Source organism: Lynx rufus, unplaced genomic scaffold (assembly GCF_022079265.1).
Source record: "Lynx rufus isolate CCGP_SWC_20201006 ecotype Redwood Valley unplaced genomic scaffold, mLynRuf1.p SCAF_6, whole genome shotgun sequence".
Taxonomy (NCBI): domain Eukaryota; kingdom Metazoa; phylum Chordata; class Mammalia; order Carnivora; family Felidae; genus Lynx; species Lynx rufus.
This window is the reverse complement of record NW_025814878.1, coordinates 66,404,416-66,419,861: the sequence shown is the minus strand read 5'-3', so window position 1 is coordinate 66,419,861 and position 15,446 is coordinate 66,404,416. Positions and strand designations below refer to the sequence as shown.

The 15,446-nt window shown below is 35.5% G+C and overlaps 1 protein-coding gene across 1 annotated transcript in view; it reads right to left on the bottom strand.

Moving 5' to 3' along the window:
- The window catches only part of RNGTT (RNA guanylyltransferase and 5'-phosphatase), a 320,167-nt gene that overhangs the window by 269,414 nt on the left and 35,307 nt on the right, over nt 1-15,446 (bottom strand). Inside the window, exons 7-8 of the mRNA XM_047102241.1 lie at nt 8,229-8,338; nt 6,923-7,024 (exon numbers count right to left, since the gene is read on the bottom strand). Of these exons, the coding sequence (XP_046958197.1) occupies nt 6,923-7,024; nt 8,229-8,338 (212 nt within the window). The remainder of the gene's footprint in view (nt 1-6,922; nt 7,025-8,228; nt 8,339-15,446) is intronic.

Genomic DNA, 15,446 nt, shown 5'->3' with positions numbered 1-15,446 from the left:
CATGTTTTAATGAACTTTCATTTGAATGGTGTATGTGGAAATTTTAAAAACAATTTGGAAAATAAAATGAAAGGATCTCAATACAAACCTCCAAGAAAAATATAAACACTGTACTAGATTACATAAAGTAGCTCAGAAACACAATATAAAACTTTTACATATTTAACAGTTTGGGTAAAATAGCTTCCCTTCTACAAGAAGAATAACAGCAGTGAAGGCAAAATACCAGGCACAATTAAAAACTATTTTGCATATGTTAACTCAATTAATTATCACAAAACCGAAGAACTGATTTTAGTATAACCTCCATTTTACAAACATGGAAAGTGTGATCACAAAGGTAGTAATATGATGAACCAAAATTTCAAACTGGGCAGTTTGGTTCCACAGTCTGTTATCTCAGTCACTATGTTATGTGGCCTTTTACAGGGTAAAAGTGTTGTTTCCTTCCAATTTTATGATTTCTTGACAACAATACATGTGTGCACACATACACCCCAAAATAGGTTATGCCCAAATATATCAAGAATTATTTGTTAATACAGGTTTCATTTTAAAAATGTATTAGCTCGCATCATAGGGGTCTCAGAATAAGAGAGAAAAAGGGTCAGAAAACTTATTTGAAGAAATAATGGTTGAAAACTTCCCTAACCTGGGGAAGGAAACATACATCCAGGTTAATAAAGCACAGAGAGTTCCAAACAAGATGAACCCAAGGAGGTCCACATCAGAACACAGAGTAATTAAAATGTAAAGATTAAAGAATTTTAAAAGCAGCAATACAGAAGCAAAAAGTTATGTACAAGAGAAAGCCCATAAGGCTATTAGCTGAGTTTTCAGCAGAAACTTTGTAGGTCAGAAGGGAGTGGCATGATATATTCAAAGAGCTAAAAAATACCTACAACCAAGAATACTCTACAAGGTAAGTATTTAGAATCGAAGGAGAGATAAAGAGTTTCCCAGACAAACAAGAGGTGAAGGAGTTCATCCACCACTAAGGGGCTTACAAGAAATGTTAAAGGAACTTCTTTTTCTTTTTTTTTTTTTTTTTTCAACGTTTATTTATTTTTGGGACAGAGAGACAGAGCATGAACGGGGGAGGGACAGAGAGAGAGGGAGACACAGAATCGGAAACAGGCTCCAGGCTCTGAGCCATCAGCCCAGAGCCCGACGCGGGGCTCGAACTCGCGGACCGCGAGATCGTGACCTGGCTGAAGTCGGACGCTTAACCGACTGCGCCACCCAGGCACCCCTAAAGGAACTTCTTTAAGGTGGAAAAGAAAGGGCCCTAATTAGATGAAAAATTAAGAAAAAAAGAGATGTAAAGTATGACAACATATATATAATGTGGAGGAAAAAGTAAAAAAAGTTCTTTTAAAATGTGTTCAAACTTAAGTGGCCAACGACTTAATATGGACTGCTATAATCTCAGGATAGGATTCTCATGGTAACCACAAACCCAAAACCTGTAATAGATACACAATAAATAAAGAGGAAAAAAAGCCAAACATAACACTACAGAAAGTCATAAATCGTAAGGAGAGTAAGAGAAGAACAAATGGAACAGAGAAGCACTACAAAACAACCAGAAAACAACAAAGTGACAGTAAGTACATACCTATCAATAATTACTTTAAAAAATATATTAGCATCTACTGTATATCAGGGCTCTTCTAGAATGCACTTTATATCAACACTTCACTACAAACTTACAACCCTAAGAATATTATTTTCATTTTACATGTGAGAAAACTAAGGCTCAAATTTGCTTCATTTATGCAAGGCATGGAGATACAAAGTTAAGAGGACCAAACCACAAACACTACTTGTCTTCCTGGAAAGCAATGTACTCTTAACCACATGTGTTGTCTCTCTTATTAGTCTCATTTAGAGCTGCTAAGCTCGGTTTCACAGTAACTTCCAATACTCTCATTTCACCTAATTTTTCTCCCAACTTTAAAAGTGTTAATTAATGTTGGTTCTAATTTCCAAATATGTCAATGAACCTTTAAGACTTAAATACTGCTTTTTTAGATATAGAACACTCAAACCTGTTATTCTGTAGTATTATTTACATTTATGCAATATATCCATCAAAAAAATCAGTTATAAGCACAAACATATCATTAAATCTTAAATAGCTCCAAAATATGTATATATTCACATTTTACAAGTCCTTTATCAAGTACTATCAATTACAATGCCATGGTTTCATTAATCACAAATTACACATTAATTTGATTTTAGTATAATTCTCCCATGGGTCAAGTTATATGTAGTGCCCTAGATATAACACACGTTATTTATGCTATCTGATTAAGTATTGTATTCTTTCATTTAATCATTTAATCATTCAATGCTAAGCAGTATACTAACTTCTATCTCTGTGCTCTTTCTATTCCTCAGTACAGTTTTTCTAATATGACTTTCTTTCTTCCCTTCTCAATCCATTCAATGAACCAAAAGATCATGAAAAATATTTAGAGGAGGGGCGCCTGGGTGGCTCAGTGGGTTGAGCGTCCCTCAGGCCATGAACTCTCAGTTTGTGGGTTCGAGCCCCGCGTCAGGCTCTGTGCTGACAGCTCAGAGCCTAGAGCCTGCTTCGATTCTGTGTCTCCTTCTCTCTCTGCCCCTCCCCCACTTGTGCTCTGTCTCTCAAAAATAAATAAATGTAAAAAAAGAAAAATTAAAAAAAGAGGAAAAGTATAAAATAAGAATATTTCAATCTATAGAAACTACAGATCTCTCAAGAGCATAAAACACTCAATACTATTCTGAATACTCAGAATAGATATTCATTCAATATCTACTAGCATAATGCCTTGCTGATCACTGTTGATATAAAGGTACAGAAGACAGGCTTGCTCCCTAATCTTGTGAAGCTTACAATATAGTAGGAGACACAGAAGTAAAATAATTAGAAAGGAAAAAGTAACTTCTGATAATGAAAAGTGCTATGAAGAAAGAAATACTATGTTTTGACAGAAGGAGACATCTCATTTTTAAAAGTCTGATTTTAATGAAATGTAAGACACACAATTATTAAATCTTCTATCAAACAAAATGATTCTACCTATTTCTGAGACTGCAGTGGTTTAGTGTTTACCAATTTACCTATATAACTAATACAAATTTCTCACTGTTTCATTTTTAAAGAATTCTGTATTTCTATCTATATTCTTTGGCTTTACAATAAGGAAATAGTCCCTATTCAACAATGTTTTAGAACTTACAACAGATTCCTGTCAAAACTGTCACTATTACCTCCAGGCCTTGTCCAGACTAATAAAAATTCCTAGGCATTACCTTTTATTGCTAACTCTATCCAGGTCTCATAGCACACTCAATTTCAGAGATCCTTCCATCTAAATACTGTTGCTAGATACAATAAATAAACAGCCAATAAACTAGGGAATAAGGATAATAAAAAGAGGTCCCTAACCCTATCATAACATGACCTTAAAAAGTTTTACTGTTTATTTATTTTTGAGAGACAGAGCACAAGTAGGGAAGGGGCAGAGCGAGAGAAGGAGACACAGAATCTGAAACAGGTTCCAAGCTCTGAGCTGTCAGCACTGAGCCCAAAGCGGGGCTCAAACTCATGAACCAAGGCGCCCCTTTCACAACATGGCTTTAAATAAAATAAAGTGGGGTACCTAGCTGGCTCAGTGGGTAGAGCATGCGACTCTTAATCTAAAGGTCATAATCTCACTGTCAACCACAGTGGTGTAGAGACTACTTAAAAAAATAAAAAAATAAATAATAAATGAATACATAAAGTGGAGTCTAGGGCTCACGGCTATTGATCAGCTGTTCTAATTCCATAGGTTCCTAGACCATTCTACAGCCCTCCGAGGTTCTTTTCACCCTATAAATCACAGAAAGTCCCTCCCCCATGCTATTGGCCTTAAATTCTACTGTGCCAAAGAAAGATTTTGCACTAGTCCAGAAAATATGTCACATAAATTTTTTCCTCACAGATTAAAGCATCACAAGACAGAGTAGTTATTCAAAAAGATATTTAGAGGTTCTCCTTTTGTTTTTGATGGAGCACAGGTCCATGAGAAATAAGATATTTCCATTATCAGTCAAAACATCTTAGCTCAAATTACTGTAGCGAATCATTTATAGGTCTGACAGCATTGAGATATGGGGAAAGGAGCGTACAAATGCAGAGGAGGGAAAATAAATGTAGGATGGCTGAATACAAATGGCAAATTTTACAGACTTTGTTATTCTGCTCAAGGTTTGCCAAGATCACAGCCTGAATATTATGGAGAAGACAAGGTAGAAAGTAAAGAATATCCAGAATATGAAACTCATCAGATCAAAACTATGCCTCACTCCCAAATCCCCAGGGCCATTTTATAGCATCAAGTCTGGGGAAATGCACCTCATCATTTTCACTCCTTCTCCACTCAGAGGTAGGAAGCTGTTACAAAGGTAACACTGTTACAATACTACATATCTATTAATAAACCCTAAGACATTGTTACATAGCTATTAAAAATATATAACAACAACTTAACTTCTGCTAATCCTTACTACCAATTTAATAGATTCCAAACTTATTCTAATCCAAAAAAATTAGATATAATTTTAACATTTTGAAAATAAGCAATCAGGCAATTTTTATTTATCCTTCAAAATTATACATCCATAAGGAGGAGGGCATGGAAGGGACAAATCATTCAAATTGTCTGTATCTGAATCTTTAGCTGTATCTATCCTTATAAATTTATCCTTGTAGAATGAACAGTCTGAGAAGCACACAAGGCAAACTTAAATTTACCATCTGATATCTCTATATTGCTTAAAATTTTACCATGTATTAATATTAATTTTTTAATTTACTTCATTTTTAAATTCAAAATAATATGAAAAAATGAACACACATGTAAAACATACTTGTTATTTAACTATTTGGATTCACTACACTAAGCATTAATACAACTGCTTTATAACCAAAAAAAAAAAAAAAAAAAAAAAAAAATCAAGACCACAATGGTTATCTCTATGTGATAAAATCACTTAGTTTCTTCTTTTCACTTGTTATTTTCTGAACTTTGTTTAATGAGCCTGTGTTACTCATAAAATCCACCCCCCCAAAAAGCTAGAAAATGCAAGGTTGGAAGGAAAGATGGGTTTCCAACAAAGAAAGACAAATGAAAGGAAATATTTTGATATATTCCCTAATAAAATATGTATGTATAGATATATATAATTACTAAAAAGCAAAGCATGTTGAAATAGTGTCATTATATTCACCTAACATTAAAATCAAGTTGTACCTGCCCCACTCCATATCTTTATAGATATCTCTTAAGGTCACCACAAGCACAATGTAGATGAAGATAACATGATCCAAAAGGTGTAACTGCCACCTTGACATTCAAAAGCTTCTTACAAAAATTAAGTGCAACCTATATCATCTTCAAAATAACATTTAAAAATGAAAAGGTGAAAACAGCATCTCAGAGAAATATCTGCATCCCCATTTTAATTGCAGTATTATTCACAATAGTCAAGATATGGAAACAACCTAAATAACTATCAACAGATGAATAAAGATGTGCTATATAAATACAATGGATTATTATTCAGCCATAAGAAAGAAGGAAATTCGGCCATTTACAACAACGCAGATGGACCTTGAGGACATTGTGCTAAGTGAAATAAGTCAGAGGAAGACAAATACTAGATGATAGCACTTACGTGTGGAATCTAAAAAAAATCAAACTGATAGAAACAGACTAGAACGGTGGTTACCAGGGGCTGAGAAGGTAGAGGAAGTGAGGAAGTACTGGTCAAGGGTATAAAATTCCAGTTACAAGACAAATAAGTTCCAGGAATCTAATGTACACCATAGTGGTGACCGTAAATAATACTGTATTATACACTTGAAAGTTGCTAAGACAACAGATCTTAAATATTCTCACCACAAAAGAGAAATGGTCATTATGTGAAGTGATGGAGATGTTAGCTAACAGTACTCATCTTGCAATCTATACATGTATCAAATCAACACATTCTACACCTTAAGCTTACATAATGTTATATGTCAATTATATCTCAATAAAACTGGAAAAAAAACCTAAACTATATATATGTTCTGTCAATTATTCTGAAATATTGTCTTTATTTTGAAAAAGTTAATAGGACTTCTATATTAACATCTGTTAAAATAATTACTTCAACTATCAAAACATTTGATGAAAAAATACATATTGCAATGCCATAAAAATAAGGATTACAAAATAGAAAAAGTTAAATAGAAGATAAGCTTTGTTGTAAGACTGTAACACCCACAAGAGTGTATAAAAATCACAAAAAGTATTAGCAAAAATTAAGAGAAAAATATCCGAAGGAACAAAATAGAGAACAAAATATTCGAAGGAACAAAGTATCAGAAAGACTAGGTAATTTTTAGATGATAAACTGACAACACATCTGTTAATTTTAGAAGTGCTCAACAACCACAAAACACAGGTGGTGGGCAGCAGACATGCCAAAAAGGACAATATCATCAAGAGAAAACACTCTCAAACTTAAATTTGGTATAGATTTATGTCAAACTAACAGAACTTGGGGGGCAGGGGGACCTGACCGGCTCAGTAGGTGGAGTATGGAACGCTTGATCTCAGGGTTGTGAGTTCAAGCCCTACGTTGGCTGCAAAGATTACTCAAAAATACAATCTTTAATAAAAAAGAAGTCTGAAACCAAAAATGAAGCAGAATGAGAGAAACTGACTTACATAACTAAGAATACTAGCAAAACAAAAATTATATATTTGAAACATGATTATTTTGCTGTTCAAGTCAGAAATTCACACTCCAAGAGTACAAACCTTCTTTACCAACAAAGCAGTATTCTTCAAGTATTAGAATTATTTGTATAATTTGTTTTAGAAATCTAACTTACCGAGTACCATCTGCTTTCCAGCTTACTTTATATGGCTTCTGCTCCAAAAGTTTAATATTTTGCTTGTCCATGGAAACAGGCTGTGCTCCAGGGAATCCAGACCTTAAAGAAGAACATTTTATTACTATTATGGCTGGCATCCATACAAAGCAATACGTCCTAAACCAATCTCACATTAGTCACACACTTACCACAACATTCTCCCTATCATGAGATTAATGTCAACTGGAAAAATATCAGCTTTCCCAAGAATGCTAACAAAACATTATCTTCTAGACATTTTGGATGTGAGTTAACAAGATTCTAATTGCCACTACATACTATAACTATTGGGCTTTTTAAATATTAATATTCATGATCTAAAACTAAAGCAGGTATGTTTACAAGTTTACTTCAGGAAGAAGTTTCAATCTTGCTTGCCTTAATTATCGTACGTTATTCTAGACCTCATATTCCTCCATCATGACTCTGCCAACTTGGCATTAACTCTACGAGGCTGGCAAATTTCTGCTCAAAAGATGCCCAGAAGTGACAAAACAGGAGAAATATAGGTCAAGATTGAAGTACACTGGCAAGGGTTTAACACAACACTGAAATCATTATTACTTCATTTCATCTTTTAGTTAAAATTATTTCTGGGTAATTGATCTTAATATACCAGTCAAAAAGTTCTTTATATGAAGAATTTTTAACAATTAGCAATCCTGTTTCATCACGTTCCAGCTGTATTACAATTTTCTGCCACAGACAGCAATGATCAACAGAAATGACCATAGACAAGACCTGAGAGCAAAAGATTAGAACAATGAACTCTCTCCTGAATCTCCTCCCATGAAATGACTGATAGATATTTTCAGGTCATGGTGGGGGGCAGAACATATTTATATAAATATACTTATATACATAAAACTGATTCCCCCAGGTTTCTGATTACAGAAAAACTGGAAAATGTGGTACATTCAAGTGCCACCTATTCTCCCTTAATAAAATGATATGGTGATACAAACATTAATCAGCAATAGTAGAATCAAGCACACTAAAATACTGGATAGTGACAAAAGTAACTTTCTATTCTATTCAGAAGACATGTCTGAGTCATTTCATTTTGACTCAACTGTCTAGTAGTCTAATTTTGACTCAACTGTTCTTGAAAAAAATCTGATAAACTCTTGCTTGATATCTTTTTAAGCACTCTGTGTAAACATTCAATCTTCAAGGAGCAAAGAAACTGTGTCAACGTTTGCATTAATGTTAAATGTTGCAGAGTAAGAGTAAGTTTTACTTAAAACTTTAAAATGGTTATTACCCTTCCCAGCCACAGAATTGATGACACTTCTGCTGTACCTCTCCTAACTTTGGTTGAGTTGTTACTTGAGTTACACCTTTAACAGTTACACCTTCCAGGAAAATAGCACCCTTAAGATAAAAAAAAAAGGAAGAAGAAGAAAAATATTTTGTTAGAAGTGAAAATCTATTTCCAAAGTCAAGACTGAAAGATAGACTTGCTTATTTTTACGTCTGAGCAAATATATGAAACAGAAATGGTCTGCTCCAGAAAGATCTATAAACTCCCCCTGGGATTGTACACTCACTTTCCTTAATCCAGCATATGCTTTTCAATGTACATATATAGCCCAGTGTCTATATCATATTTCAAAATACTCAAATGGACATTACTCATTAATAACAGCAATAACAACTTACCTACCATTTACTCAGAGGTAGGCAAAGGATCTGACATTTTACAAACATTTTCTCTAATTCTTGTAACAGCTATGAAAAGTAGATTACAGTGTATTTATTTCACAAATGAGTAAATGAGACTGAATGCAATTTATTTGAGAGGTAAAAACAGAATCTGAACTCAGGTCTACACTATACCATTCACTAATAGTTCTCACTACAGACAGAAAGAGGAGCTATATCTCTGATGGAGTATGGATTTTAAGGGGATAAACACCCACGATATATATACCTTTGTAAACTAGAATAAGAGTGTAACAGTAGACAAAGTGGTAGAGTCTTCAGATATAAGAAAAACTATTACTCATCACTGAATTTTTAATTTAAATTCTTTAACTCACAACTACATAAAGTGTCTTATTGTACTTCATAGCAAGCATATTTTTAAAATATCACAGAAGTGAAGCAGATGGAGAATTTATATATGAAATAAATAAAGAACACTCCTGGAAATTTTAAAGACTAAAAATACAGTCTAGATTCATGTTACAATTACTTTCAGACCCATAAGAGGGCTGGCATCAGTCTCAAGAAAAATCCATAAAACAACTCTAGCTGTTAACGTAATTAAGGAATAAAAAATATGGTCTACAAGCTGCAATGATCAACCTTCTGGCAAAGATTTGGCAACTCGAGCCACTTGGAAAGGAAAAAAAAGAACACAGTATTTAGTCCATGTACGTCCCTGTCAAATCTGGAAGAGTCCTGAGTAATCCAGCAGACACTAGTCCTACTTTTTGCCCCTAATTCTGAATCACTTTTTATAGTTATCTTATATGTCATCAACTCTGTTTTCCATAATAAGCACACTTTAGAGATTTCAAGAGCCAAAGGATTAAAGAGTACCATTCCTCTCATATGACACCATCACCTCTTTTTACCTTCTGCTTTAGGACCATTCTACCATTAAATACAATAACTAAAGAATGAGGATAAGAACTAGGTTCACAAGATATTTAGTGACTGAGATACTCAGATAACTGCAATATCCTTATAAAGCTATATCCTATATATACTCATTAAAAAGAGAAAGCATTCAGAGAGTTCAACATTCAGCACCATTATTCCAAAGGTACTAACAGCACAGGATTTTTTTTAAGTTTTACATGAAAAAGGTTCACTCATGAGCATGTATTTCCTGAGGAATATTCAGAAATCAAGGATAATTTCTGAAAACCAAGGGCCAAAGTATCATAAATTATTCCTAAAAACATAAATATTCTTTTTTTGGCAAATAAAAAGGACCAAAACACAGAAATAGGATCAATATTCAACCAAGTACTTTCCTAGAATATTACTAGGAAATATTTTAATAATTCTATGCAGCTGAACAAGCTAAATATTTTTTTTAAGTTTATTTATTTATTTTGAGAGAGTGAGACAGCAGGGGAGGGGCAGAGGGAGAGAAAGAATCCAAAGCAGGCTCTGTCCTGCCAGCAAAGTACTGAATTGATATCTGGGATCATCTCTCTCTCTCTTTTTTTTTTTTTTTTTTTTTTTTAAGTTTATTTACCTTGAGAGACAGAGACAGAGTGAGTTGGGAAGGGTCAGAGTGAGAGAGGGAGACAGAGAATCCCAACCAAGCTCCACGCTGTCAGCACACAGCCTGACGCAGGGCCCCAGCTCACAAACTGGGAGATCAAGACCTGAGCCAAGATCAAGAGCCAGACACTTAACCAACTGGGCCACCCAGGCACCCCAGGCTAAATATTGTTTTTAATTTAAAAGAATAAATATTGAGCCTCAGTACATACTTAACAACTATTAAGCTTGTTTATAAAACAACCATCTAGCAAATGCCTCTCATTCATTTATGTTTCTTCTTCCTTAATCTTTCCTACAATGTCTCAATCTTTTTTACTGTCTTCCCCTACTTTCTTCTGCAATAATAATTCATCAGAAAATAGTAGAAATATGTTCATTAAAAACAGTAAGGCTGATGCACTTTATACACCAATAATATTTAGTAACTTTTTAACTTAATTTGCTGTTTTGACTGTCATTACAAGTTTCCTCTGGCAGAAATATATTATTTAAAATTATGTAATAATTTCAAAAAGGATCACTAAATCTAAACAGCAATGTCTTAAGTCTGGAACTATTTTCAAACATACTATAATTGAGATTCAAAGTCAATGACATTTACTTTCACTTTTTAATAAACTACCATTTCAGTTTGTGGGAATAAAGAAATATCAAAAGTGAAAAGAAGATAACGTATGCTTAAGATGAAATAAGCGTATTTCATAAACAGAGTCTGCCAGACTTAAAATGGAAATTCATATGGCTATCACAAAAAGGAAAAAAGGAATCAATGATCAGTCAGAGGGAAATTGAGGAAAGTTTTACAGAAGATGGGGTGAAATTATATGTAAGAAGTGAGTGTTATCTGTGTGTGTGTGTGTGTGTGTGTGTGTGTGTGTGCGTGCGTGAAGGAATGAGTAAGCAAGTATGTGTGTAATGTGTAACGAGGATATTTTAGTAATGAAGAAAAGGCACTAACAGTTTTATTCAAAGAGATGATCCCAGGGCCACCTGGGTGGCTCAGTCTGTTAAGCATCCGACTCTTGGTCTTGGCTCAGATCATGATCTCCAAGTTTCCTGAGTCCGAGCCCCATGTGAGGAGCCTATGGGATTCTCTGTCTCCCTCTCTCTCTGGCTCCCCCACTCACGCTGTCTCTGTCCCTCTCAAAATAGATAAACTTTAAACAGAGAGAGTGAGAGAGAGACATGATCCCAGCCATCAATTCAAAGAAGCAAACAACATAACTATAGGTCATACTCTTCCAAATCACTACAAGCATGTATTAAAAAGATGAACAAAGGTGTCAGGAATGTGAGGGCCACGTACAGGACATGCGTGACTATTAAAAACCCTAAAGTCACTATCGGAATTCACTACAATGAGTCCATCACTTCAAATCATAATCATATCAATATGAGTCAGGAAAGGGGAACTCCAACAAAAATAAAGTGTCAAACCAAAATAAGTTCACTGCGTTGAGATGTGAACCATAAAAATTAGTCACTCTTGGATTGCTTCTGTTAACTATCTTCAACTCAGATTGAAATAACAGGAAAACGAAAGTTTTCCAACCATTGATTTGCCAATTATTTACATCTACATTTCTCATGACTGTCACCAATACTTTGACATCACCCAAAATCAACTCTCCAGTCATCTTTCCTCTCTGATGGTCCTGTCCTCACTGCTTTGGAGCTCCTTCTCCTTGGTTAATCTTATCACTAATTACCTTCCCAAAGAGTTCCAATATAATCCCTAGAATCTCTTTTTCATAAATAATCTATAACCCCAACCTTTTTCATGAACACCTCGTCCCCTATGTCTTAACTAAGAGCTAATTCTCCACCAAGAAGACCACTTCTCTCTTAAATAAAAGCACTCATTTTCCCACTGCCCAAGTCCCATAGGGATAGTGTACAGCATTCACCTATATCCTCACTTGTTCTCCTTGCCTCTCAATTAGACTAAATCCATTCAGCTGTATCACTCAACTGTGGTGGAGCAGACATCCACTGTAGTTGGTGGCACAACAGCTGCTCTCTCATCCACAAAGACAGGACCCTAACAGCCATGTTACATGACATTACAAGATAACATCCCACTCCAGCCAAAGTTGATGGGAGCATGAGCAAACCACTAACTCAGTCTGAATCCATTAGATTCTCTCTTCTGGTAACCTGGAATTGGGATTCAAAAGTCTCTGCATGTGGCTAAAATTACAACATGTAAGCTCAGAAGATACAGGACAGTTATAATCTCCCAGGTAAAAAAGGAATCACAAAGAGCCAGTCTCAAAAGACAAAGCTAGTGAAATATATGACACAAAAGGAAAGAAACAGAAATAGAAAAAAAGCAAAGATGAGAAAATAATAACAAAGAGCAGAAACTAGGTTCTAAATAGCTTTCCAGGTCCAGGCTCCAGTCCCTTCCTGAGATCTGGCTTTGAGTCCTACCCATTCACTCATAGTAATTTCTTCTTCCTATTTAAGCTAGTTTGAGTTAATTTCTGATACTTGCAACCAAAGAGTCTAAAGTAGTAAAACACTCTATTCTTCGTGTACTGACATCCAGTCATTTCTCCATGTTCATCAAAAACAGTATTTCTCACTGCACTAACTTCTATCATTACATTGGTAACATCAATATCCATTAGATACTCTTTACCCATCAAACAACCTAGGCTTCACAGTTCAGTAATTTCATTTGCAATGACCATCATCTTTGCATAACTTGAACAACATGCTCCATGGCCACACCATCATCATTCCATACTGCTCTACCTTTCCATTCATCAATTCAACTCACACTGATTGAGTATGCACAACATCCTAAAGCCAACATGCCACTCTTTGACCTTTTTCATTGAATAGCTTAACTCTTTTACCCTAACTATGCTCACTGTTCAATTTCACCAAGACTAACAGTCCCTTCACCTCTCCCTCTTCTCAGTGTAACAGCCCCCAGCCTTACCTTACTTCCTATTCAGCTAGACTCTATGGCTGATAACTTCAATTCTTCTATGCCTGATATCCTCAGTACTCCTCAACCTTTTGTCCTTCCATCACACCCATACTAAATATACCCAACCTTGTATCAACCTACCATTAATCTTCTCTACTCCCACCCACAGACAGCTGAAATTCACAGAGGAAAAAAATCACAGTCTCAGTGCTATGGATGAGATTTCCCTCCTCTTGTGGAAGACCTATTTCTCCATCTGCTTTTGAACTCCATTCCCTTTCATTTCCTCAGACATTGCTGTGTCATTTATTCCCTAAATTATTTTCAAGGTCATTGACTCCACAGCTGCTTATCCACAAGCAATAAATATGCTGGAATTTATTCCATACTAAACAGCCTTTCTGATTCTATCTGCATTAAGCAGTCACCCTTCCTCTCCCTTTCTGATCATAACTAAACTACGTGAATGAACAGCCTGTACTAGTGTGCAGAAAAAGGCCAATACACCAAGTCTGCTTACAAGGTTGGCGCCTGGGAACAAGATTCTCAGAGTGCTCTTAGTCAACTGATAAGGGTGATTCACCATGCCTAGACTATCCGTACGAACAACAGGGCTTATGCTGAACAAACACTTTCCTTCTGGGATTGTGTAACTTTTGGTACACACATAGGCTGCCTACGTGACCAGCCATTACTAAAAACTTGGGCACTAGGGCTCTAGTGAGCTCTAATGAGCTTCCCCAGGCAGAAACATCAGACATGTTGTTGCATCTTCACTGGTGCTGGGAAAGTAAGCTCTGTACAACCTCTCATGGGAAGAAGAGAGCATAAGAAAGCCTACATATGGAATCCACCAGACTCCACTTGTCTTTTTCCCTTGTGATACAGTTGTATATCCTTGGAATATCACTATAATAAACCTTGGCTGTGACTACAACTATATGCTGAGTCCTAGTAAATCTCCAAAAGTGGGGGTGGTATTGAGGACCCCTAACACAATTCTATCTCCATTTTCTCACCTCCCATCAGCTTCTTAAAATCATTAATCTGACCTGTCCCTACTGCATATTACAGAAAATAATCCTCATATTTGTCCCCTCTGTGAGATTTCATACTATCAAGTCACTCACATCACTACCTAACTCTAAACTATTTTTCATATTTCTTTGTCCTCCTGTGCTACATCCAGGAAGAATTTCCTAGATAAATCTTCCAGCTTGATAATTTCCTCTACAGCTAACTTCATTCTGCTATCCAACCCACCTGCGGGGTTGTTAGGTTGGTTTTTTGTTTTGTTTTGTTTTGCTTTAGTTTTAGTTTATTTGTTTATTTTTGAGAAAGAAAGAGCAAGCGGTGGAGGAGCAGAAAGAGGAGAGAGGGAAAGAATCCCAAGCAGGCCCTGCAATGTCAGTGCAAGGCCCAACATGGGGCTCGAACCCATGAACCATGAGGTCATGATCTGAGCCGAAATCAAGAGTCCGACACTTAACCTACTGAGCCACCCAGGTGCCCGGGGAGGGGGGTTAATTATCATTTCCAACGTCTCTAATTGGTTCTTTTTCCTAATAGTCGGTCATTATTTTATAGATTGATATCTTCTCTCATCTTGCAAACAAATGTTCTGTTCGCTTTTTATAAACTGCTCCCTCTGGTATTACCTAAAAAGAATGAAGTAGTTAAAAATGTACTAAGAAAAGATATCCAGAGGTGCCTGAGTGGATCAGTTGGTTATGCGTCCAACTCTTAACTTCAGCTCAGGTCATGATCTCACAGTTGGTGAGTTCAGGCTCCACACGGACAGCACAGAATCTGCTTGGGATCCTCTCCCTTTCTTTCTGCCCCTCTCCCACTCGTGCTCTCTTTCTCCCTCTCTCAAAATAATAAAGAATCTTAAAAAAAAAAAAAAAAGACATCCAAGTTTTTAAAAAAGCTGCAGAAAAATACATTTACATTACAAGAGGGTGGAGAGCATAGGGCCAAAACTCAACATATGTATATATAAATACATAGGACAATAAGTATTTAGAAGGATAATCAAAAAGTAGAGAACAGTTGGGAGTGGGAGTGAAATCAAGACCTTCACTTTTTACTCTATACATTTCTAGATGTTTGTATTTTTATTTTATTAAAAAAAATTGATCTTTATGCCATTTGTGTACACTTTTAAGCTAGGGAAGTAAATGGGAAGAAATTCTTCTAAGATGACAAAATGCCAGTGGTAAGACAAAGGCTGAAGAATTTTAAGTTGTTTTTTTAGTTTTCAAATTTTCTTTAATGTAAGTATACTACTTTAAT